This window comes from Diadema antillarum, unplaced genomic scaffold, assembly GCF_040938485.1.
Source record: "Diadema antillarum isolate AM-2024a unplaced genomic scaffold, OU_Dant_1.0 seq00001698_RagTag, whole genome shotgun sequence".
Classification (NCBI taxonomy): Eukaryota; Metazoa; Echinodermata; class Echinoidea; order Diadematoida; family Diadematidae; genus Diadema; species Diadema antillarum.
In genome coordinates this window covers 455,534-482,659 of record NW_027272389.1, presented here as the reverse complement: position 1 = coordinate 482,659, position 27,126 = coordinate 455,534, and the positions used below count along the sequence as shown (strand labels likewise).

At 39.7% G+C, this 27,126-nt stretch overlaps 1 protein-coding gene across 1 annotated transcript in view; it reads right to left on the bottom strand.

Moving 5' to 3' along the window:
• Positions 1-19,960, bottom strand: part of LOC139711744 (sulfite oxidase, mitochondrial-like) — a 35,855-nt gene extending 15,895 nt beyond the window's left edge. Inside the window, exons 1-7 of the mRNA XM_071623599.1 lie at positions 19,817-19,960; positions 9,635-9,833; positions 4,702-4,798; positions 3,246-3,293; positions 1,946-2,035; positions 1,460-1,560; positions 394-427 (exon numbers count right to left, since the gene is read on the bottom strand). Coding sequence (XP_071479700.1) covers positions 394-427; positions 1,460-1,560; positions 1,946-2,035; positions 3,246-3,293; positions 4,702-4,798; positions 9,635-9,810 — 546 coding nt within the window. The 5' untranslated portion in view covers positions 9,811-9,833; positions 19,817-19,960. The remainder of the gene's footprint in view (positions 1-393; positions 428-1,459; positions 1,561-1,945; positions 2,036-3,245; positions 3,294-4,701; positions 4,799-9,634; positions 9,834-19,816) is intronic.
• Between the last annotated feature and the right edge of the window lie 7,166 nt (positions 19,961-27,126).

Below are 27,126 nucleotides of genomic sequence, written 5' to 3'. Positions count from 1 at the left end.
TCCTTCCTGGTATTACATTGTATGAATAAAAAAGAAAACAAATAAAAAAAAATATTACAGAAGTACATCTGAAAAAAAAAAACATGGGGGAAAAATGTAAGACAAACAATCAAAGTTATGAAATGTTCAACTAGAGAGTGTGGCAAATTGGCAACTCCCTGTGATGCATGCAGGATACCCTCCTCATCAGATAAGTTCTGTCTGTGCCAAGATTTTGAGAAGAATGAGAGTTGCTGATTTGTCTTTCTCTGTAACTCTTACGATCCACAATTTTTCCAGAGTCCAATTTTTTGACCAAAAGTCTAACTACATTACTCAACTTTGATTTTTCTTCTGTTTTTTTCATACAAGGCAGCATGATACTAATAATGAAAATGTCTCCTTAATGCTCACCTCCAGTGCAATGATGACATCACCCCTTGGGTCCCTGCACAACAAATATTCAAACAAAAAGAAAGAGGACTTTGACAATACTGTGGGGAGCGACAATCAATATCAACATAGCCACTTATTTGCTTCACTACTTATCCCTTTGGTTTAATGATTTCCATGTTATCAGTCAGTATCACTTATCTTCTTGTTTCTTTTAAGGGTGTTTTGTGCGTACGTGTAACTTTGTATGTGACAAATGTCTGTAGAGAAGTCGATAGCTTGCTTTGCACGTACAACAGTGTCATTAAGTCCCATGTAAATGGCATAAATCAAACACTCATCCATCAATTCTAAGCAAACACAAGTTTGTGCTCCTTGCCCAACAAGGCATGGTATCTTCCCCCAACAATGGTACACTTATGACTGTCTTGCAGCTACAATGCTACAGAATTAAACACAAGCAGCACAACTTGTGGATAAGCCAGTTCACAGTTAGCTGATGTGCACATTGGTACAAATGACCTTTATTTTTCTCAGTTGGTTTGAATAGCCACTTCACTTGTTTTCAAAGCAACATAATGCATAAGCTTGCCCGGAGTAACAGTAATGGAATTCATATATTCAAACAAAGAATGGATTTGCATACAGACCAACTGACCAGAATGGTCTGTCAATTTACACTTTGGCAGGCATTTCTCTTCATTATTTTGTATTAAATGCATTTGTAACCTTTTTCTATCAATATTACCAAAAACCCACTGGTACCGGACTTGCTGTGAGGTGAATGTGCTAACCTGACAGTGCCATGCCCCATTTATATCAAAGGATTACTGTACATAATGGATGGCTATCTCAATGAATTTAAAAACCAACATGCCTGATTCTACATCTGACAATTTTCTACTCATGAGCAAGTTGTGAATTGGCTTATTGTCCTCAAACAGCCTACTTCATTGGCTTCTCAGCCACCTGCTGGAAAATGTACTCTGTTTGTCTGTCTGTCTGTCTGTCTGACTACATGTATATTGTGTCTGTTTGAACAGTGGCAATAAAATTGCTTGGCTTGTGCCCTACATGGGTGACTCACATTGCCTTCATGAGTGGTATGGAAGACCCATAGCCACGGTTTTCCTTGCAGATGTCCACCCCTTCGAAGTCAACGTGGAGATCTTCCCACTGCGATTCCAGCTGATGGGGAGCAAAATTGGATATTACAAAATCCATATCTCTTGGGTCAAACATTTGATATTTCGTCAATGATCTCATTTAACAAGATTAAAATCATTACCAGAATATTAGGATAAAATGAAACAATATTACTGTAACCCTGCTTGTGTCTTGGAAAATATGACATTAAATCAATAAAGAAAGAAAAACGACAACAACACCAATGTCCTGACTGATAGTACTCTATTCCAGCTCAATTTATCGTAATATTGATGCTCACTAAAAATTAATCTTTAACTCTCATACACAGCTAACATATCAAACTATGAGACATGTACAACAAAAGCATGGACCACATGGTTAATGTTTAACAATTAGCGGAAGATGAGACAGACAGAAAACTCACCTTTTCAATGCCAGCATTGAGAAGAACATCCCGCAGGCGGGGTCCTCTCCAAATAGCATTGCTGATGGCTGCATGACCCCAACCCACACCCTGCAGATGTGCAAAAATGCAACAAAATCATTCATAAAAATCTTTCTAAATGCTTCTTGTACAAACCAGATCTGATCTCTTTTTAATCTTTTTTTTTTTCTTCTTTCTGTTGAAGTAGCAGTACACCTCAGTCTTAAACTGTACCTAAAAAGGGTCTGTAAAGATGATGCTTGTGTTGACAACATATTTCAGTGAAAGTCAATGCCATGGTAAGAGATATTAACTCTAACATGTGACTAGCTGATGCTGTGGTAGCAATAGTAGAACTGAAATTGTGGGTGGAGGGTCCATGTTTTTGTTTTTGTTTTTGTTTTATCTTTCACAACCAGAGCCACAATCTACTGCGCATACGGCAAGTTTGATAGCTGAGTTTAGTCAGAAATCCTGTTATGAGTGATTTATCTCCCATTTAATCAATGAATTTCAGGGGAACTTTTGCTGTAGAAATAACATTGGTATCATCAAATTTGCAACAACAACAACAAAATCAAGAATCAGCAGTAAATCTAGTGAATTTTTAGACTTTTGAAAATTCTCCAACCATAACAAATAAATATATATGAAAAAAAGGCACAGGTGAAAGACATTCTTTCTCTCCCTCATAGTAAAGCCTTTTTTTTTTCTCCCTCCCTCATATGAAACACAGACATTGTATTAAAAAAATACAAACCAAACAATATAAATGTGCTTGCACAACTTTTGTATGCAGGATCTCACATAGAGAGAAAGAGAGAGAGGGAGAGTAAAAGATCTAGTCCAGTTCATTATAACATGACACAAAGAAACTACTAATCACCTGGCGTTAATATTTCGAGAGAAGTGTACCCCGTGGGAAAATAAATACACAGACTTTTTTTGGCCTATATTGCCCAAAATTAGCATCTTTTGTTTATTGTATTTGTTTTTTCACTAGAAACACCACACACTGTTGCTGGTTACAAAAACCAACAGTCAGGTTGATATTGGTTTGGTGTACGATGTCAGAGCCGAGACTAGTCTTGACTCACAACTCTCAGCTGACAGCAGAGCACACCAGAGACAGTTTGAACAAGAACAAGTCACAAATGCAACAGTGTAACATGATACAATGTCAGTGTATTGACTAAGACATCCCACAGATGTTGACTCCATACAAATATGATCAATCAATCACTTTTGTTGACATGATAGGACAATCTTGCTAAAAGCAGCTCCTGTGTCAATCACTCACCCTGACTTTTTTGATGCTCGCCATTTCTGTTCTCCGGTTCCCAGCACACTGCATGGAAAAGGAAGATGAAACTTTCAAATAGTTACACAACACTGAGAAACCCAAATACATAAGGTGGATTGAGGGAAAAACAGCAATTTTGTTGATACACATTACAGGACAGTTTGCAGAAAATCAATCTGTTCAAAGTATGAATTTGTGTTGCAATCGCTGATGAGAAGACTACAGTATTTTGTGACATCACACATGAATGATATAAAGAAGATACGAATTTATCAAGAAAATGGAACATATTTTCATTTTTTTTTTCTGCATAAGTAATGAGCCTTGACTTACCTCTTCAAAAAGCAGGTTTATTATATACCTTGACATATGTCAGTAACAAGCCGAGGGAATGCACACTTTTTGGTAAAGAATTAATTCTTTGGAATTTTCTTTAAATAATTGTTCTGCAGTGACATCAAGAACTGTAGCAGTCTTCTCATCCAGTCATGGCAGCATCTGAATTTTCAAAGTTCGTAACTTTTCAACAGTTGTCCCATTTTTCTCAAACTTCTGTGATGTAATTTACAAATATTGGTGCATTCTCTCAGTCTACATAGATATTTGGGTTCCATTTCCCTTTAAAACATATAATCATTGCACAATCTCTCGCAATTTATTCAACTTAGAAAACAGCAGAATATAATTCAAACTAAAAGACACATTTACCATGATCTCTCTGGCAACGTTCTTGAGGCCTACAGGTCAAAATTTTTATCAACTATCAAAAATACTGGCAGGCTCATGTATATTGAGAATCATTGACAATCATTATACCTGTTTATATTAACAATGTTAACCTCATGGAAATAAGGGCTCATTTCTAAAGCAAACTTGAGAATCAACAGGAAGACTAAGTTATCAAAAGGTCACTTCAACTTTATTTCAATTCATTAATTTGACTGCCACTGAACACATCCTTGCAGTCTTCTTATTTGCACAATTTATCTAAAATATGAAGCAAGATTAAAAGATGGATCTCTACTTTTTATACAGTATTGCAGAGATATAAGATCAAAGAATCACTCAACACATTTGTATTCTCAAAACTTATCCTTTTGTGGTTGTGTGTGCATATGATATGCATCTTGTCACTAATTAATTCCTTGTTCAATATCATTCTGTTCTTCCCAAAGTAAATGGGCATTGTTCTTCAAAAACTGTACATACATACTCAGGGGCGGATCCAGGAATTCGGTAAAGGGGGGTGGGAGGGGGGGGGGTGCCTTTGCAAAATTAAAAGGGGGCGCACATGTCCCCCATTTTTTTCTTATCTCCATTGTTTTAACAAAAAATAATAGGGGGAGCAAGCCCCATGTGCCCCCCCCCCCCCCCCCCCCCCCCCCCCTCCACCACTGATACTTTATGAGCACCTTGTGTGCCGGCCGTAAAAAAGGATGGCCATATTTCTTACCATGAGAGTTGCCATAACAGTGACCTGTTCATATTGAGACCTCAGCTGCTCTGCAGTCAACTCAAGGGGGTGTGGCACAAGCCCTGCCACCTGCACTCTGCACATAAAATTCATTAATGGCAAGAAATACAATTGTAAATATTGCCTGAGAGACCAACAAACAAAGAAAAAAGGCAAATAGTGATAAGTTAATCATTAAAGTTATGAACAATAAACATTTGGCAATATTTGTGTTTCTGTGTGTATGTGTGTGTGTATGCATGTGTGTTTGCAACTGTTTGAATACTGTAAAAGCTGTTATTTTCTCAATTACTATTACATGCTCAAAGGCTACTTTGTATCTACTGCATCCATGGGCAGACTTTCAAAATGACACAATTTCTGGCCAAGAAATAGACGTCTGAAGGTCAAAATAAAATGAATTACAAAGTGCCTCCCTCAGTGTGTGTGTGTGTGTGTGTCACTGAAGGTGCATGATAGACAGTTAAGTACAAACAGGTCTAGTGTTGTTGCTGTTTTTCCTCTTTGCTTTTTTTTTTCTTTCTTTATCAGATGTAAACATGACACCGGTTTTGTCTAACAGCTAGTTTCTTGTCACAAAACTTGCCCAATCATGAGAGTTTGACTTGATTTGCCCATGGCTATTATAGTTCAATTCTACTTACATTCCATGATTATAAACACATCATGACTATTTTAACAAACATTTCAGATGGCATAGCATTGGTTGAGGTGGGGTTTCAGCTTTCAACCTTTTTTGTGAGATAACAAGAAACCTCTAATGAGATTGAAAAAAAATACAATTTCATGAGGAATCCAACGTTTATTTGATGAAAATTGGTTTTGAAAGGGCTGAGGTACTGTAAAACGAGAAATTTTCGCGTGCATTTTAATTTCGCGAATTTCGCAAGCGCCAAAATTCGCGAAATTAAAATGCACGCGAAAGTTTTTGTCTACACTACATGCATTGGACACCAGTGGCAATTCGTGAAAATTTCATGCCATGAAAAGGGCTGTCGGCTCCAATTCGCGAAATTTCATGCCGCGAATATATCATGTTTTACAGTATCCAAAAGGAAAGAGACCCTAATATAAGGTGGGACCAAACTTTTATTAGGACCACTTTGTTTCACTTTGGTTTTGGATATCTAAGCCATCTAAAAACTATTTTTCATTGAATAAACTTTGAAATCCCTCTTAAGATTGCAAGATATTAAATTATTTCATAACTGGAGTCTAATTTTTTAGCAAACAGTTAAAATCTGAATCTCCCATCTCAACCAAAACATATGATCCCTTTAACAAAGACAATTGACTTATATAATGTAGGGTGACTTCATGTTTAGATAGTTATCTAGGTGTACGGGGGCGGGGGAGGATTTGCTTTCAATGATTGCATAATGTGAAGTTAGGCAAAAGGATTGGAGAACTCTTCATGCTTTGAATGATTTCAATTGTGTTTCTGCAACACACTCACATTGTTGATCATACACAGGTTATCTAAAGTCCTCTTCAAGGCCAGCTACAGTTCAAAACATCTATAGAGGAACGTATTGGCGTCTTTTCTCTGGTCTGCTATCGTACAAACTGTCAACAATTGCCATACAACAGGGACCAAGGATACCATGGAAGATACATATAGCTCCAGATGATGTATGTCCAAAAACAAGCACTTTAAAAATAGTGAATGAATCCAAATATAATTCCAATGAACTATAACTTATTAAACACATCTTACAGAAAACCCTGTCTGATTTGCTTCAGTGGTCAAGGAGAAATGAGGATATTTGAAAGGTTGTTGACCCCTATCTGTTACTTTTGACCTGTGATGAACTTCAACTCACCAAGGGACATCTACCATCCACGTTTGGTCACAAACGGACATAGGGATCAAAAGTTAGTAGCCATAACGAAACGAGGCATAAAAATTTAACATTGGGCCCTAAAAGTTTGTTGACCCTGTCTGTGACCTTTCTGACCTTTTACTTGAGGTGACCTTCATGTTTGGCAAAAATGTGTACACTATCTAATAACCACTCTTCCCTCCAGTTTGATTGAAATTGAAGTCCTCAGTGGAGAGTTACTCAAGTCTTTGTAGTGTTACGGATACATGACGGATGGACAGACGCCGTAGGCGATCTCTTAGTCTCCCGTCACCTCTGGTGGGCTCCACAAAAACAAAATGTTCGAAATATAATGTGTTTTGTTGTTGTCCCATATGTAACAGCACATATTTTCTCTACTAAAATAGGATTATCAAGGCCATCTGTCGCCATTTTTTACATGATTATTCTTCTCCCAGATAAGTATCGCCATACTGTAAAAGTGGAAATTTTCGCGATGTGGAAATTTTTGCGCATTTCATGCAACCAGAAGCTAGGATGAGAATAAAAGCATGCTAATATTTTTCCTTGCCATATGTTCCAGTAGCTGATGTCTTGATTCCGCGGAATTAAAAACATGCAAAACTCTTCTTACCTGGCCAAGCGCGAAAAATTAGTCCCACAAAGATATCCACTTTTACAGTAATCAAACGCCCTTTACACTTTTTTCAGGCCGTATAAGCATCTGTAGTGTCCCATACATACGAATGCACATTATCTCGGACTTGCCCAGTGTTAGTGTAAGATGTCTTTGATGCTCCTAGAAGTTTCAAAATAGTTAACAATGAAGGAAAAAAGTCAGAATGTTTTCAATATAAGCCAAACAAGAAATGTTATCCTGAAAGCAGAAAATATTACCATACGTGTTATGTGTGAGTGATCCATCGCATACTTTGTAAGTTGCTACAAAATGTGTGTTAAATCTTGATTCTAAGGTCAATTTTCTCTCAAAGGCAATCTGTGTCATGAATGTCATTATGTTCTGCAAGAGAAAATTATTCAGAATAAGGGCAGCGAATCAAAAGCTGACTTTCAACAAAACTAAACCAAATGCATTTACTCTGACATGGCACCTTTGAGTGCATGACCCAGGGCCAGTGGAGAGTTTTCAAAAGTGGGGGGGGGGGGGGGGGGGGGGGCACTTCCGGGTTTCATGAGCTGACAAGCAAAAAAAAAAAAAACGGTCTTCAGCTCTTTCTCCTTCCACTTCTGGGTTTCTTCAGCTCACAAGCAACCAAAAAAAAAAAGCAAGAAAACAAAAAACAAAAAAAAAGGTCTTCAGCTCATCTTTCTTCTTTTCTTCAGTGAAAAAAAAAAAAAAAACATAACCTTACCGCGCTCACACCTCAAGATCTCTATTTCTTTTTAGTGCCACTTATGTACATGTACTTCCGGGTTTAAAAAAAGTGGGGGGGGGGGGGGGGGGGCCCGAGCCCCACTGCCCCCCCCCCCCCCCCCCACCCATTCCGCCGGCCTTGTGAAAGACTTTCATTGATCTTGTGACTTTCATGCCATAAGTGGTGTGCCTGTCTTTGTTTTTGTACAGAAATTTTACATCAATTATGTCAATATTTTCTCACATTAAACATTTCATCTCTAAATCTGAGAGCTCAGAGTTCATCAGTAAAGGAAGTTTGGAAGATGAGTCCAGATTAGTTGTAGAAATTCATAAAATCAACTTCAAGGACAAAGATCACTTAATATTTGTTTCGTACCTGTACGTTTAAACACAATGTAGAACATGTCAGGAGGGCAGTTACAATGTACAAATACATGGAGGTAATTAAGCCTTAATGAGGCATAGCCACGTTTGCTTGCCCCTGTCAATGTGCCAAGGTCATATTTACTATCACATGGTACAGTGCCAAGTTCATGCTCCTGTCGTCATCATTAAACAGTCATCGCCTCTATTCCTTGCTACCTTAACAGCTTGTTTCTTCTCATGACTAAAGTCACTACAACAGTATGCACTGTAGGTACTGTAAGTCTTTAACAGGGTTGCTACATAAGCACTTGCTCGATTGCTCGGGGCAAGTTAAAAATCAAAGTCGGGCAAGTGTTTTGGAACAATGAGAAAGAATGCTTGCCCGAACTGGGCAAGCAAAATGTTTTGAAGCCACCTTTACTTCCTGACACATACCGGAAGAAGTCTCAACGCAATCCAACACCAACACTCTGCTGAACCAAGTTTGTTACTTTGCACATGTCCTGTTTTTTTCAAATAATTTTGTTTTATCAAGCCTTTGACTTTTTAAGTGATTTTCTATATCATTTTCTTATATCTTTGGACTTTCTTTTCGGGCAAATAAAATTCATGTCTGGGCAAGTGTTCTGTAACAATTTGAAAATTTGCTTGCCCTACTGGGCAAGTGGTAAAAAAAATATGTAGCACCCCGTTTAAGCATCCCATGAGACTTCTTTTTTCTCAATATCATTATCATACAGCAAAATTTCACTCCTCTGATGGCATATTACAATGGACTCCTGTGCTCACATGTACAGTGTATGTGCAGCATGTATCCCTCACAGGCCAACTGGAACTAACGGACGACAAAACGTAACGCTTGCAAGATGTCAATACTTTCAGATTCACACTCACAATACTTGATAATTGTGAGCTTGTGTTTATGTGAAAAATACCATGACAAACACTCTGAAAATTCACAGTAATTTAGGTAAATGTTAAAATTCACAGTAATTTAGGTAAATGTGAATGGTAAATTGTTTCCCCTTTTTCATCCCTTTCCATACAAGTACAAGCCAATTAGAATCTCTTCATTGATTTGTCAATAGAGGGAGAGCACCTTGGCAAAGGTTGAGAAGAGCATTGGTCAGGTCATCATGCAGAGAAGAAACATGAGAAGAGCATATTGTTTAAACATGAAATATCTCTGCTGGGGCATGCTACAAGAATTTGGAAAGATTTTTAGCTACTGAAAGGAGAGAGTGGGATGGAATGGCGAGTACCCATGGTAGTTGAGAGTAGTCTGAGAATTTAAAGGGACACATCAAATGACACGGGTCTATGTTGAACATGTACGAGTACACACCTGTGTGTTCTACCATCGAGATTTGGCACGGGGGCATGGTTCCTCACGTAGAACTGGTCATTGGGAGTCACAAAATGCTCGCGCAAAACATCCGTTGGTGGCTCTGCATTGAAGGGCTCCTTGCTGTTGATGGTTAAGTTTGGATTCCGAAGAGGCTCGTTGCTGTAGCTGGCCATTCTTGTCAAGTGTCAGAGGCTAGCTGAGTGCACATATTAAAGCAGAATATACGGAAATAATGGAATAAAAAAGAATGCAGTAATCTCCATCTTTCTAAGAACATGCCATTGCAAAGAAAAGAAAATACACCCTGGTACAGTGCTGCTGCACATAATGCTGATGTGAACTATGATAACTGCATTCTGCTTAAACAAATGCTTAGGATGAACAGCACTTCCACACACTGGCTGTTCAGATGACGGTTCATGGCTGTTCAGCAATCCCCCATAATCCACAGGGGAATGTACAGTATCAATACCATATTCAATCCCAAGGTAGTTGCCACTCATCCTCATCAATTCATAAGGACTGAGGTGAAAAGATTTTTTTTTTTAATCTTTAATTTTTCATGGTGATCTTGGAAGTTTAATACAGTGTTCCTTCATGTTTGCAATGCTGTTCACAATGTTTACCCTTGTCTACCGCTCACATACCAAGGTACTGAAGTTTCCTTACAGACCCATCAAGTTTCCTTACAGACCCATCACGGAGCGACACAGTGGCACTGCAGTTGATGCAGAGCATGAACGTATCAGAGCAGTGCTTCTCAACTGGTGGGCCATGACGTTGGCCAAAAATGAAATATTAATAAAGAAGATTTGTATTCAATCAAACTGAGCCTTGGAGAAAAAATGTAGCAACTAAAGTTGGCTTCAGATTAAAAAGCATGCATATAGAGAGCTGGAGCTGTGTGTATACTAGAGTAAAAGTGATGAAGGCAAATGAGCGAGTAACACTGATACAAAACGTTGACAATTTGGGATGTTTGAAACCTGCTACAACACTGTACAGCCTGCTGAACACTCTTGAGACCAATAGGAATGTTGCCCAAGAGAGGGAGAAGGGGCAACAAAACTACCAGCAGTGCAAAAGCCACTCATGCTCCACACATCTATACCTTGACCACAGAATGAAAAAGAAGACGAATCTGCTACTCCTATCAACCAGAAGAGGAAAGAGGAGTTGTCAGTCCCTCCTCTTCATCACTAGTCACATCAGACCCAAAAGCATCTTCTTCCACAGCTTCCTCTTGCGACAGCACAAGCAACTGGTTCTGTTTCCCACTGTCATTCTTGTTACCTCCGCCAAGGGAGGAGGAGGTTATGTTTTCGTTACCGTTGGTTTGTTTCGTTAGTTCGTTAGTTCGTTTGTCCATGTGCAAAATAACTCAAAAAGTAGTGAACGGATTGGGATGAAACTTGCAGGAAAGGTTGAGAATGACACGAGTAACAAACGATTAACTTTTGGTAGTGATCCGAGAATCTTGGGGGAATTTATGAAGGATTTTGATATTTTAGCAGGTAGGGTCAATGAACTTGGGAGTTCAGGCAGCGCATATTTGAGGTTTGCATGCGCGCACTAAAGTGCATGCTCTAGTTTCTGCTGGGGAGAGGTGCGCCGCGCATCTGAGGGTTTATGACGTAACAAAGGCTTCTATATTGGGAAATTCAGTGGGTGAAAATCACTTATCTCTATGGAAGAGCAAGATCATTTGGTGGAAAGTAACCTGCTTGGCGGAGGTCTGCGCTCTCGGAGTGCTTTTCTAGTTCTTCTTACTTCTATACCTACTATAAGCAAGGACATGCCAGTCTTAAAGGACAAGTTCACCTTCATAGACATGTGGGTTGAGTGAATGCAGCAATATTAGTAGAACACATCAGTGAGAGTTTGAGGAAAATCAGACAATCCGTTCAAAAGTTATGAATTTTTGAAGTTTCTGCTCAGTCACGGCAGGATGAAAAGACTAAGTAAGCTTGTGATGTCACATGAGTACAACGATATAAAGAAAGAATAAAGAAAATTCAACATATTTCCATTTTTCTCGCATAACAAAAGAACACTCGACTTCTCTCTTTCAGAAGGCAGGGGGAATAATATTACCCTTAACATACGTAAGTAGCAAGTCGAAGAAATGTGCATTTTATTCAAAAAGTAAAGTTTTGTGAAATTCTCTTTTTATTTTCCTTATATAGTTGTACGCATGTGACATCATACACTGTAGTAGTCTTCTCATCCAGCAGTGACTGCGCAGATACTTAAAATATTCATAACCTTTGAACGGATTGTCCGATTTTCCTCAAACTTTCACTGATGTGTTCTACTAATATCTCTCAATCCCAATGTACATGTATATGAAGGTGGACTTGTCCTTTAACTAGCATTATTACTGTGTATGCCGCATTTCCAGGGGTGAAAGATGCAGTCGTAACCCATATTTTCTCATCGTCTTCTTGATTCACAGCGATGTTGAGTCAATACAAGTCAGTGACTTTATTGAGTGCATTTCAGCTTGGATGCAAGGTTGTCGAATTGTCTAAACCCACTGCATGTGAACTTCATACTTGCCGGATGTGCTGGCTACCTAATAAAATACACATGAGAATATTCACGGTGGGCCTACTCACCGGATTTCGCATTACCGGTACTGTGCCCTGTTTACCTTTGGGGAAAGTGATTCAAAAGATGTTCAAGATACCACATTTGGTGAATATGTGAAGGTCCAGAGCTACCAAGTCTCACGCATTGTGAGTGAGACTCAAGCATTTAGGGTCTGTCTCACGATCTCACGCATGACACCCATTTTTCTCACGCATTGGAAGCAGGGCTTAAAGGATTAAAGTGAGAGTTGCAATTGAAGGCATATTTCCCTTTTGTCTTTCAAAATAAGTAAAAAATAGTCACGTAAGTATGCACCAGCTTGCACCATTAAGAGCAAAAAAAATTGAAAAAGCTCCCTACCGTGGGAGGGTGGACACGCCCTCCCACACCCTCCCCTCGCTCAGTCGCTTCGCTCCCCCACTCACACACATGCGCGCACGAGAGATGCTGAGTCATGAAAATCTCACTCATAAAAATTTTTTTGAACTTGGCATCTATGATAGGTCTGTTGTATCACAAAACATTCTACCATGTAAAATTGTTGCAATAAAGCCTAAAATATAAGGAGATATCAGTATTTTTCTCATTAAACCATAACTGTAGACGGTTTAGTCTGGAAACAGTTTTATTATAACTATTGTTCACGTTATGTGTATATCTAACAATATTTAACACTGATTGTATGGATTCAAACTTTTACTGTGGTTGTTTCTATCCGAAACTCAAATTTCGGAACTATTTTAAAGCACTAATGCAGGGTTTTTGTTTCATCTGCAAATGGTAAATTATGCTGTTTTCACAACACATTGATACTGCACTCATACCTGGTTCTGTTTCCGTCATAGATTGGACATGGCTTACTGCGGTTAGAGAACCACCCTAAACTGATGTCTGAATCCCCCCTGTGTGACTTTACACCAGATAGGAATGCCTTTACATTGCAAATGACAGTTAATTTCAGATCCAGCACTGCTATTCCACTGACTACAATAAAAAAAAAAAAGAGCCATACTGCAATGAACAACCTGTAAGTGGTAAATTACACGTTTAAAGGGTGTGTACAGTTCTGGTCGAGGCGAAGATTCAGCCTTTAACGTTTTGCGAGATATTCAGAAACCACTATATGAGATGTTAAAGAGCATGTAGTTCTAAGGGGTATAAAAAGTTTATTCAATGGAAATCGGTTTTGAAATGGCTGAGATATCCAAAAACAAGGTGAAACAAAGAGATCCTAATAAAGTTGTGGCATATCACCTTTTATTATTAGTACTTTTTGGGATATCTCAGACATTTGACAACCAATTTTCATCAAATAAACATTGAATCCTTCTTAAGACTACATGCTCTTTCATATTTCATATGAGGCTTTTCATTATCTCACTTCAGAATGTTCAAAACATGAATCCCCACCTCAATCAGTACTGTACAGTCCCTTTAACGCAGAACTTGCTTCTACAAACTTGACGCTCAAATAGCCTAAGAATGTTGTTGGTGCTCTGCCAAGGATTGAGATTTTCTGGGACAAAGTGACAATAATATACTGCTTTTGCAGATACTGCCACTCCGCTTTTGGCAAAAGAACAGAAATTGTCTACAAACAACTGTCACATGATCCTCACAGGTTATTGGCTTCATGCGGCACGGTGGCCATTCATCATTGCACCTGAAGGTTGGCAGTAAACAGATGGTAATGTTCCTATTTATAATGCTCTTGGGCAAGGGATGGGGTGTGGAAGGCAGCAAAGACTTGAATCTACATTTGTAGCTTCAATGGTGCAGCTTAACTATCACTTTGAATAGACCTTGCTGCACTCTTTGTAGCATGGTTTAATAAATCAGACAAAAGATATGATCTCTTCATTTTTATTGACAAACTGGTTTTTATTCAGTATTTTGTTTGCGCTCCATATCATGAATCATTTAATCTAAAACTGTGGTGACTATCTTTCGTGACGTACGTAATAAACTTATCACATCTCACACCAAGAACGACAACTTCAACAGAGAAACACAGTTTGGATGCCTGCTCACATCTTCTATTGCATCATCTCCTCTGTAAACATTTGATTCATGTGAATGTGCACACATGTCAGTAAAGTCTATCATACCCAGATGTGCATTTTTCTAGTACATGAGTTTATACATGTACGTGTAGGTAGCCAGCACATCTGTGCTACAGTAAGTATGAAGTTCATGTGCAGTGTGTCTTCTAGACAACCTTTATTGGTACACATGTGGCTTAATCTGAGAGACAACAGAGATTACACCCCTTGAAGTAATATCTGGTCTGACTTAAAAGGAGCCTGTGCAAACAAGACAAGGACAGAAAACACACAACTGCCATTCAACAGAGAGAGAGAGAGAGAGAGAGAGAGACAATATTTGAAGAGCAAGTCAAAAACACGGGCACTGACATTATCATTGAGTGTGTTTCTACTGAGAGCACCTCGCATCACCTCGCATCACTTCGCATCACCACAAATTTTGTCTCCCGCGTCATGTCGTATTTTACGACCACACGAGCTGTTTCTACTGAGCGATAAAATATGCGGTGACGAAGGTGACGTGCAAAATGCGGTGAATCCAGAAGTCACATATTTTCAGGTCACATATCGGGTAACGCTGCCTCGACTGCCACTTTGTGGTAGACCACTGAATTTTGTTTAGTTTTTCCATTCAAAATACCTCTCACCAAGATTTCCTGCCACTTGGTTATTAGGAATCGTCGCAGGTCTAGGGTCCAGTTAATGCTGTCTAATGTTAGAGGCTCCGGCATACTAACGTTAGTATTCCAGCGAAAACGAATTAGGGAATCTACAACTTCGAGACGACACGATATTTTGGGAAAATGAACGTAGTGTAAAAATCAGAGTATTTAAGTAGGCTGTTGGGCACGCAAACAATAAACGAATGCACACATGTACCACCACCTCACGTATTTAGTAGTCCGTGAGCAACTGTGCATGTACACAAGTGTCGGGAGTGTGCGATGAACCGATTTGAAAAGCGCGGGCAAAAGCTCCCAATAATTCGAGACTTCTGGTACACCACGAATTTCGCTACCCGGTGTGTTTCTACTGAGAATCGTCTCTCGCATCACCACGCATCGACCACCTCAGAAGGTGGACGACGGAGCACCTCACATCACTGTGCATCGGCCACTACCCGATCTGTTTCTACTGAGGAAAAATTTGAGGTGTCACCGCGCATCACCACGAATCACCTCGCATCGCCTGGTATCACCTCAAATTTTCATCGCTCAGTAGAAACACGCTCATTGTCTTGCTTAATCTTCTCTTTCAAAGGAAAAATCAATTGAATAAAAACACCTTGGGTATTATCTGAGCCAAATCAAATGGTCATTTAAGGTGTATCTGACTAAGCTGATGCACTGCAAATGCGAACAGGAACAAAAGGGAACAGATCAGTTCAATTCTGAGCAGGGATGAGGCAAACACATTACAAGCTATGTAGTACTGTATGTGCCGAATATTTCGCGAGGTTTTTATTTTTGCGAATTTCGCGAGTCAGCTGCTATTCGTGAAACTAACAACATGTGAAAATATTGACTCTAATGCTGATATGATTGTGACGTATGCATATCATTTGACAGTTCAGTACAGGACTCCACGATCGCGAATTTAACCACTCGCGAAATTGTTGGGAAGTCCCAATTCGCAAAAATTTAGACTCACGAAATATATGGCGTGTACAGTAATTGAATACTGCCGAGTTGATACACTGCAGTGGGGTGTACAATGTATTTAGGGTGCATGACTGTGACATCACTCATGTACTCCTATAAATACTTTTGCATGTGAAATATTAGTCATCTAATGTTCTCGTGGCAGACTGCAGCCCCAAGTGCTCTGGTTTTTTTAAATACTATGAATATATGGCCATACAAAGAGATTAAAATGATGTTTGAATTGCACTGCATCATATCAGAGACACAACATCAGCTCAGCACTTCTATAATGTGGTGCAGTGGTTTACTATAGCTGCTGTCACACTAGTAAAAGATTGTGAATTAAAGATATCAAAGTATTGCCAGTGTGACCGCAAACACATCGCGAATCTTCTCATGTACTGTAAAAGCACAAATTTTCTCTGTGTTGAAATTTTCGCGCGCTTCCTGCAAGCAGAAACTATCGCGAAAATAAAAGCACGCGAATATTTTTGCTTGCTACGTTGTATATGTTCTAGTAGTAGATGTTTTGATTCCGCGACATTAAAAACGAGCAAAACTCTCCTTACCCAGTCGAGTGCGAAAAATTTGTCGCTCAAAAATATCCACTTTTGAATACAGTACTTTCCCACTCAAATGGGATATTTCTAGTACCCTCTCCAGTCTTCTCAATCTTTGGGCAATGTGAACACTAGCAACTGATACTTCACAAAGTTTGTCACGTGACCAGTCCATCATCTGTTTGCTGTAATTGTAATGCATGTGTGTGCATTGTTACATCACAATCACTAGCTGTCAGACGGTGCGCTCTTCCTTCTTTCTTGAGCAAGCGCACCAGTGACCCAACACCAAGAATTGAGAAGCAAACTTCACGATCTTAAACTTCACGATCTTTGGCCAGTGTGACTGCCATTAATGTGACTCTAACATCATGAGAGTAATACTCCTCACCAATATGAGTGTGAACTGTCATCACTTCTCCTTGCTCTGCCACTTGTAAATGAGGAAAATGATGTTACTACATAGAAGACTCCATATCTCTTCTTTTTAATCGACAAAGAGGATTCCTCACACAAACATTTCTAAGGTTTGCCATTGAAATCAGTCTTTTCATGCAAAAATGTCATGTGGAAAAATGGTATGACTAAAAACCCGAGATTTCAGTGGCAATGAACTTGTTGTTATACATTGTTACTCTTAGCTCAGTAAAAGTCAACAAAAAAAGCGATCAAGCTGTTAAAAGTAGTTAAAAGTAGTAGGTCAGACCTACATGTCAATGAAAACTTGAGCACACTATGAAATTACTTAAGACAGTTTAATCAATCAGAACATCAGCACTTAAATCTAAGACAGTGTTTTGGTTGGAAATACATTTGACACAAGTCTTAATCTTGAGGAATACAGGACTGTGTCACTAGAAATGTAAGGTGTCATCTTAGACATCTTTGGAGTATGTTACAGCTTTGACTTTTGAGTCCCCTCCAATGGATTTGGCAATGACGATTTAACTGATAAAATGCCTCACATCACCTACACTGTAGTGGTGTACAGGTAAGGGCACAACCGCTGCAACCAGAGGACAAGACTGAAAGATTTAGAGTCTTTTATCAATGGGAATATGATCCGCAGAGACAATGTTTGGCTTCACAGAATCCTTGTCACATACAGACTGAAGGTTCTCATCCTCTCATATCATCACCAGATGCTGTAGGGGATGCTCTATCCATGGAAACCAATGTGATTGGCTAACACATGCATCCGCCGATGATCAGTCATCAGCGCGCTATAAGTATTAGCGCAGCGACGAGCTGGTAGCTGTGTCTTTTTCCATGACAATTCCACCAGAACCAGGCCAAATGGTTGATATTTCAAACAGCTGGTGAGCACACTGTGCTTTATCAGATGTTAATTTGAACTAAAAGAATTGGGCTGTGATTTAGAGGTAATCAAGGAAGGTTCCTCACCCAGCACATCCATAGGAACAGTGGTAAAGCATCACATAGCGTAGACAAAAAAAAATCTGTTTGTCCTCCGGAGTTAAAAAAAAAAAAAAAAAGTCTTTGCTATGTAATATGGCTCTCCTCCGTAGACAGATGAAAGCATGTTACAATGTATAAATGTCGCTGTAAAGAGACTCTAAAACCACTGTCCCTATGGAGAATTGGGTGAGGTACAGTGTACCTCACCCTTCTCAACAACCATACACACAGCCCTGTTGCTGTACACGAGTGTTGTGCTTCGCACGGCATGGCATCTAGTTGTAAGTTGGGCTACCTTCTCCACTGTATCTTATTCACAGTCCTAGAGTGGCAAATTTACACTCATATAGTAAAATCAACATCTCATAAAATAATGCACTCACTAACTGTTTGAAATATCCAAGATTTGGGTGAAATTTTCATGGGAAAATACACAACTACTGTACCAGCCCGTCGATATGATCATAACAGCTCTTCAACATATGAATCTGTTAGCCAATCAAATGCAATGTACATGCAACAGAAATGGTCTCTTCGGCCAGTTAGAGCACAACTTATGCATGTACGCATTTCTAAAGTAAATGGGCAGAATGGCGACTTACAGTTTAAGTAGTGAACAGAGATGTTGTGATATTACCGATGTGGATACGAATGTGCTATTCTGTAATATAACCTAGTTGCTGTGAGTATTTCAATTGCACAAAGTGGCAAAGATACCGCAAATATTGCTGCATATTGTGTCACGTCATGTCAAACTTGTTCGTGTAAAAAAGTTGCATGAAACTGGGGTGAAAGTAATGTTTGGTTTGTGCGCAACAGCAGGCAGAGCAGCTCCATAGGATCGAGCCAGTAATGAGTAAAACAGGACAGCCTTCAGTCTGTTTAGAATTCTGTGAAGCTAGGCATAGTCCGTGCAAAACATATCCCTGACAACAAGGTAAATTTACAGACTGATCTTTCGGTCGACCCACAGCGGTGTCTATCAAGGCTTCTGTCTTGTTGGAGAACCGTCGAAAATAACCATACACAGCCCAGTCACGGTCGCTGTAAAAACGTGTGCTCCGCATGGAGTCTGGTCAGGCTACGTCTTCTACTGAATTGAGATGCTTGATCTGTCAGCAGTCTACTACACATCTAGGCCCGAATTCACGAAGATGGTACAAATGAAACCATGGTTTAAACCATGGACAAAAATCATGGAGCGCCAAGTGTCGCACGAAATATTTCCTTACAAAATTGGTTATTTTGTCGACCAAATGACCGTTTCGTTAACGAAATGTTCATTTAGTTACAAAATAATCATTTCTTCAACGAAATGACTGATTTCGTAACGAAATATGCGACAGCCGACACTTGGCGCTCCATGGTTTTTGTCCATGGTTAAACCATGGTTTCATTTGTACCACCTTTGTGAATTCGGGCCTTGGAGTCTTGTAGTATATAAATAGTAGTAGTAGAATACCATCCCACCTCCTCCCTACCCCCACCCCCATACATACCTAACCCTGTTATTAATTAATACATGTTCCCGGCATTTACATGCAGTTTGTTGTACTTTTGCTTAAACTGAATATTTTTACTTTTAAGTTAACATAAGTGCCCCAGCCATTCTACAAACCACTCCACAATCCATTCCACAAACATACTCACTACAACTTTGTCAACATGTATGCAAAATGCGTTCAAAACCGAGCAAGGGATGTAATACTGTTTAGATGATGAGGATTGGTGTGCTGTGCGAGAGAGGAGGATATTCACAACAGGCCCAGGGCCAGTGTACAAGAAGATCTGGCACCGAGACGTTCGACAGGCCACGAACTAGGTTATCAGAGAACTACACACTGGCCATCGAACGGCTACTCTGCTCCCGGATCCCGCAAATTAAATACCAAAGATGATGAACCAATGGCCGTGTCTTACCTCATCAATGACTTTTGCTAATAGAATGTGATTGCTTCTGTTGATAATTAATTGACAGCAGCCGCGGTTGTAATTTTGTGCGTGTAGCTCAAGGCAAGCTAGCGTCTACGGCGCGTTCCGCGCGGTCGGTCGGTGGCTCGGGTAGATGGGTTTGCTTGCGATTAGACAGCTGCGCGTGATAGTCGATGCGCCAATGCGCAATGCAAGAGAGGACGACAGAGAGGTTTGTTTACGCACGCACGTTTCGACGTGGACGTACAGTGCAGACAACGGAAGGGAGTGCATCGTCCCTGTTTTTGAAACGGTACCCAGGGAGGTGGGAAGTTCCCACTTCCCTGTAGCTGTTTGGTCTTGTGAGTTTCACAGAAAGGGGGGGGGGGGGGGGGGATGCTTGGTTGTGTATTGTAGCTCCATGATGGGCTGATTGAGGACTTTGGAGGAAGTGGGGGGGGGGGGGGGAACGATGATTTAGTACATGGCATGGTTGGGTATCCAATACATCGACGCCCCCATGTTTTTCTATCTATTAATATATCTCACAATTTACCTGAAATTTAACTCATATGTATGTCAAAAAAAGTACTCTGAATTCACGCGGTACACGCTCCAAGATAACTGCTTTTGACGCGTGGGGTGTTATTTTGACGCACTCAATTATCTTTTATGTGAATTCAGAATACACTGGATGTACAGCGTGTCCCAGAAAAAAAAAACGAAATTGAGTTTCCATGCAACTTTTTGCTATCGAAATCATACATTCTGAATTCTTTATGAGATATAGGCCTATACATCAACGGAAAGATAAACTTTTCTTCTTTCATTTGATGAACAACTTAATGTTCATCGTTCATGCATGACTGGGTTAGTACAACGAAAAGTGGTGCTACCAAATTTTTATTTGCACGCGCAAATGGTGACTTTAAGTGAATTTTCAGGCTTTTAACGGTATCTGGCGTTTTCGAAAAACAAAGTTCATAACCTAAATATTCATATTTTCTTCGTTTATATGAGACCTTACGCGTCAAATATGAATAACGCATGCTTGAGAAAAATTTGCATGAAAACATGCTTCATTTCTACCGATTCTAACGGATACTCCGATAGTCGAAAAACAAGCATTCAGCTCATTAGACAATGGACTCATCTGCGCCATTGAATTCACACAAAACAACCGCAGTGCTAGTAGCTGCTACAGTGAATGTTGTTCGGGGGGGGGGGGGGGTGTATTTACAGAGAATGCTGTATGAGACGGAAAGCCCTTTGTTGTCATTTAGCCATTATATGAATGGTATCGTCGTATGATTTGAATATTATTCAAGTAGCAGTAATTATGTTTAAATATATACATCATCAACTTCCATCATCGTACCCTACTCGTATATGTAGAAATTTCAACCTTTTGAATCCCAAATTATTAGTGACACCAATCTATAAGACATTCGGGTCCGGATATTTGGAATAATCTCCCAGATAATATAAAGTCTTGTTAAAGTATTTATTCTTTGAAAGCTTCACTTAAACGATATTTGATTCTCCAAACCAATTGAGCTAACAAATATTTATAGTATAGATTGTCATCTTATTGTCAATCTCTATTTTCTTCCTTCAACTGCATCTTGCACTCTCACCTGCAACTGCACTGCACTCACCTGATCACCTTCCTCCAAGAGAGTTATGTCGTTGGATAGTCATTTTATGAGGCCTCCATCCATTTCAAGCTTAACCGCTTATGATGGTGGTCTCCTGCATTCAATTATCTCTGTTGCTTACTGAAAAATACTGTATATTTTATTTTATGTTTCTGTGTATACATTGCTCAATGCAATCACCCATGTGTATCTATTTATGTGGAACTGTTATCGATTTATTTCACTGCACTTGTTATTCTTTGTCTTTGTACTTTTTGAAGTTTGCATTCAATTTGCATCTGATTGAATGCAGAAATAAAAGCAAACAAACAAACAATATGAGACATTAACCAATAATCAAAGACTATAATATCGTGAGTATTCTCAGGCTGCTCACAGTCCATTGGCTACGGAAAATCAACATTAAACAGTGATACACATTTGATGATGTTTGACCTCAAACTTATTTCACTGTTTCACTGATCTTGCTAGCAAAATACCAAATACCCAGACAATTTTTCATTCTTTTTTAAAAGACAGGAATGTACAAACCATGTTTTTCATTCCTATTGTTGAAGAAGAAATCAAAGAAATTGTTGATAACCTAAATATTAAGAAAAGTATAGGTAATGATGGTATTTCGGCTTTTCTTCTGAAGAATATAATAAATGAAATAATTTCTCCACTCACTTATATTTTCAATCAATCTTTATCTAGTGGCAAAGTCCCAGATAATAATTATGAAAATCGCTCGAGTTGTTCCCATATACAAAAAGGGTCCAAAAGAATTTGTGAGTAATTACCGCCCGATATCTCTCTTAACCTCAGTCTCAAGAATTCTTGAAAGGCTTGTTTATAAACGAACTCTTAGATTTCTTGTTAATTGCAATATTCTTTCTAATTTCCAATTTGGATTCAGAAAACAACATAGCACAACTCACGCATTATTAGCCTTTATTGATAAAGTAGCTCATGCTTTAGATGATGTTTCCCACACCATCGGTGTTTTTCTCGATTTTTCGAAGGCTTTTGATACCATTGACCATCAAATTTTGCATTATAAGTTAAGCCATTACGGTATCCGTGGGAGGGCTTTAGAGTGGTTTAAAGACTATCTCACAAACAGAAAACAATTTGTTTACATAAATGGCTATGAGTCAGGTATGACGTCAACTTCTGCGGTGTCCCCCAGGGTTCTCTTCTTGGCCCACTTTTCTTCATCCTGTACATCAATGGTGATCTCCAAAATTCGTCACAGATTCTTTCTTTTATTTGTTTCGCCGATGATACAAATCTATTTCTGTCTCACCGCAATCCCAATACCCTTGTAAGTATAATGAATAATGAATTGAAATCTGTTCAGTCCTGGATTTACGCTAACAAGTTATCATTAAATGTTGATAAAACACATTATTTAGCAATTCCTTGCAAGTTATTCCTGATGATGTTAAGATTAATGATATTAACCTAACCCGAGTAGATAGTACAAAGTTTTTAGGACTTTACATCGATAGTGACCTTTCCTGGAAAACTCACTTTAATTTTTTAAGCAAAATTTTGTCACGAAATACAGGAATCCTAAACAAACTGAAACATTTTTTGCCCAACCATATCTTGCAGATTGTATATTCAACCATGATTTCCCCATATCTTAATTATGGAATTCTTGCGTGGGGTAACGCATCTAAATACTTACTGGATTCACTTTTTCTTCTTCAAAAGCGAGCGATCAGAATTATTAACCATGCTGGGTATTTATCTCACACAAACGCCTTATTTCAGAAAAATAAGATTTTAAAACTGATAGATTTGTTTGGTTATAATTTAGGTATTTTTATGTATAAATTTTCCTCAAAAGATCTTCCTGGTGTCTTTTTACAGATGTTCATAAGAAACAATTCTTCAAATTAGTGAAATTCTTCCGTCGAGATGATTTTTTTCATTGCAACTGATTGAAAAATTGCCCTACATCGACGTAAATAAGCACTGAATTGATCAGTGTTTTAGTAGTAGCCATGATAAAAAGTCATGGGCGTACATACTCGAGCAGGATTCGAACCTACGACCTCCTGATCACCGGACAGGCGTCATCTCCACTAGACCACCGAGCTTTCGCCCGACAGCAAGTGTTGGTTCTACTCCTTATAGCATGCAGCGGTTACTGCTTTTATTATTCAAATTAGTGAAATTCTTCCGTCGAGATGATTTTTTCATTGCAACTGATTGAAAAATTGCCCTACATCGACGTAAATAAGCACTGAATTGATCAGTGTTTTAGTAGTAGCCATGATATAAAAGAATTTCACTAATTTGAATAATAAAAGCAGTAACCGCTGCATGCTATAAGGAGTAGAACCAACACTTGCTGTCGGGCGAAAGCTCGGTGGTCTAGTGGAGATGACGCCTGTCCGGTGATCAGGAGGTCGTAGGTTCGAATCCTGCTCGAGTATGTACGCCCATGATTTTTTATCATGGCTACTACTAAAACACTGATCAATTCAGTGCTTATTTACGTCGATGTAGGGCAATTTTTCAATCAGTTGAGTAGATAGGGGTTAGAGACTGACAGCCCAGATTGCGCAATTGATTGCGCCATCAGTTGTATCACGTAACAGGGGCTATATTAGGTAAATGATGACATCATTTCTTGCGTAACAGATGACCTCATCGATTGCACCATAGGGTGACATCATGACCGCGTTAATATCATGAACTCATCGATTGCAACGCATGGCGCAAGAAAATATTAATGATAGATATCCGCACATGTCGCAACATGTCGTGACATAGTATGAGATCATATAATGATCAATTTCGTGGGTGTTTTGGGGGGATGAGATAATCGATTGCAACGTGGATGGAATGACGCTGCATCACCACATGGCGCAACATAGCGTGACGGGCGTGGGCATACATAGTGACAACATGAGGACCTATAATTCGGGATGATAGGGTAGCTCGCAGCAGCGCCGTTTGATGATATGATGAGGATTTCGCAGCATCCCTAGCCGGTGCATTGAAGAGAGTGAGCGATGTAAGTGAGAGTGAAGGAGAAGGGTCAGGAATCATTAACGAGGTCGGTTGGGTCTGCTTCGGTCTCGGTGCGAGGGGAGAGGGAGAGAGGATTGGTAACGAGGTCAGCTGTGCCTGCTACGGAACTGGGACAGTCGCGTGTCGTCTATGTCAGGAGGTCAATCGTTGCACCGTCTGAACTTAGACCGTGAGTCATCGGGAGTAACTGAGGTCATGGTGGGAAAATACCGGTTTGTTTACTTTTGGGAACATTGAAGTCGCGTTGCGTACAGGTGGCGCAATTGCGTGTATTGCGAAGCGCTTAGAAATATATTTTTATTGTTTTTAATGTAAGTATAAGCGGTTATCAAAAGGGAGTATAACGGTCAATACCATTGAGGTCCAATCGTCGGTCAATCGCTGCAGCGGACGCGTGTATTAGGATCTAACCTATAATAGAATAGCGAGTACAAGTCAGATGATCGATGGAGTGTGTAAGATGACGATGGTATCAATAAATATAGGCCCTAGATAGATGTGTGAGTATAGTTGATCGTGAGCACGAACATTTACGACAGTTCTACAACGACTACCGGGGAATTTCTGTCGGTGTAATCCCTGCTGGAATTTTATATTGTTTCATAATTACCATGAGAGCGTATCGACCCATTATTCGGTTTTTTTGTTTTTTTTTTTTGTTTTTGTTTTGTTGTTGTATGTGTAGTGGCTCTTAAAAGAGCCTTTGGCTTACGAAAGCCCGAGAGATTTAGGCGTTGAGTTTCCGACGGTTCTCGTCGCGAAGGTAGTCCACTAGGTCCAGGAAGAAGAGTATGAGACCACCCTGCTTAGGAAACAAGAAAGTCTTGCTTGTCGCGCACAGGACACGGGAGACTATGCCGAGGCACATCGTGAGATGAACGATTCCAAGACATAACGTAGAATAAAATGACATCATCCACACATGGCGCAACATAATGCCATCATTTGGTTTGATCATGGATAGTGTCATGGCTCGCAGAAACGCCCTTACATACTGCCTGATGGGGAAAGTGAATTGAAGAGAGTGAGCAATAAGTGAACGAGAGAGGGGAATTTTTTTTTCAATTAGGATATGAAGCTACAACGGAAGCTCCATAATACGGAAACCTCTGCCCCCAAGTCGCGTGCCGCTGAGGTCAAATGGCAACCGAGAAATGAGCGAGAGGAGGTGGGTCAACAGGTCAATCGTTACACCGGTCGCGTGCCGCTGCTATTATGAGCTTTGACCGTGAGCCAATGGGGGAAACTGATGTCATGGCGATGTTTAATAGGGAAAATTACCTGTTTGTTTACTTCCTGGGGACATTTTGCAGGTGCTGCGTTGCGTACAGATGGTGCAATCACAAATATTAAGAGGCACGGAGAAACAGCTCAGAGAGAGCAAGGCTTTATTATTTCATCGATGTTACTGTGTTGTCGGCTGCATTGGCCACTTTCTAGCTATATCAGTCAATTTACCGGACAAGTTAGTAAGCGTCGTATGTACAAGTGAGATGATCGATAGGGGAGCCCACAAGCTACCGATGATGGTATCAATAAATAGATATAGATGCATGTATATCCCAATGACGAGTTGATAGTAAACATGAGCCTACAACCTTTATACAATGACTACCGGGGAATTTCTTACAGGATCATTTAAACATAGAACTTACCATTTATCTTGCCCTGCCATAATAGCATGCCACGATAGTTCATTGTTATTCGTTCTTTCTTGGTGGCTCTTCAAAGAATATTTGGTTTACCAAGGGGGAAGTTTCGGCAGATGATGGTATCAGTAAGCAAATACAGATAAGTGTCGGGATGACTAGTTGATGAAGAGCACAAGCCCACACCATTTTCATCCGACACGTGCCGCAACTTTTAAAAACGACGTCATTCATTTCAATATGTGGTGCAATGTCATAGCGATGTCAAGGTTGAGCTAAACGCTCTGCAATATTAATAGGATGCCAACATTTTCCTAAAAGCTGTGCAATATGCACGTACTTAGGTCTTGAGCTCGCCAAGAAATAAAGGGTATCATATCGAGTCAGACGCGTGCCGCTGACTTTAGAATAGTGAGCAAAAAGTGATCGTTGGGCCATTTTTGGCTAGGTTAACCACTGGCTAGTACGATTCGACGGGGAAATGAGAGTCACTTCGAGGGCGGGTAGATTTTTTATCTGCATGTGTGTATAGTGTGTGTGGCAACATCGTTACTTCTAGGTATAACAGAACAAGTAATTCAAATCGTATAGTTAATAATTACAAAACCTAACGTTTGGTCCGAATTAATAGCAACTCTCGCTGATGCTAAATCCAATATCCCACTGGATGAAGAAAACGCAATGAAGTCTCACGACCAATAATAGCTTAATATTATAGACTCAACCTTACGCATTGGTCTATCAACGTTGTCTCATACGAACCATCATCACCGGTTCCCTGGGTGTCGATATAGAATAATTTCAAAAGGATGATATTCGCCAATAAATTTGCTGTTATTCGCCCATAAATTTGCTGTTAACACGCCTTTACTAGTCCATTTTTTCTTGCCGGCCACAGGCACTTTTCAGAATGCTGCGATGGATGAAACAAAACGTGTATGGTACGTGTACATGGTAAAGTTACATGCCTAAATGGGCCGGG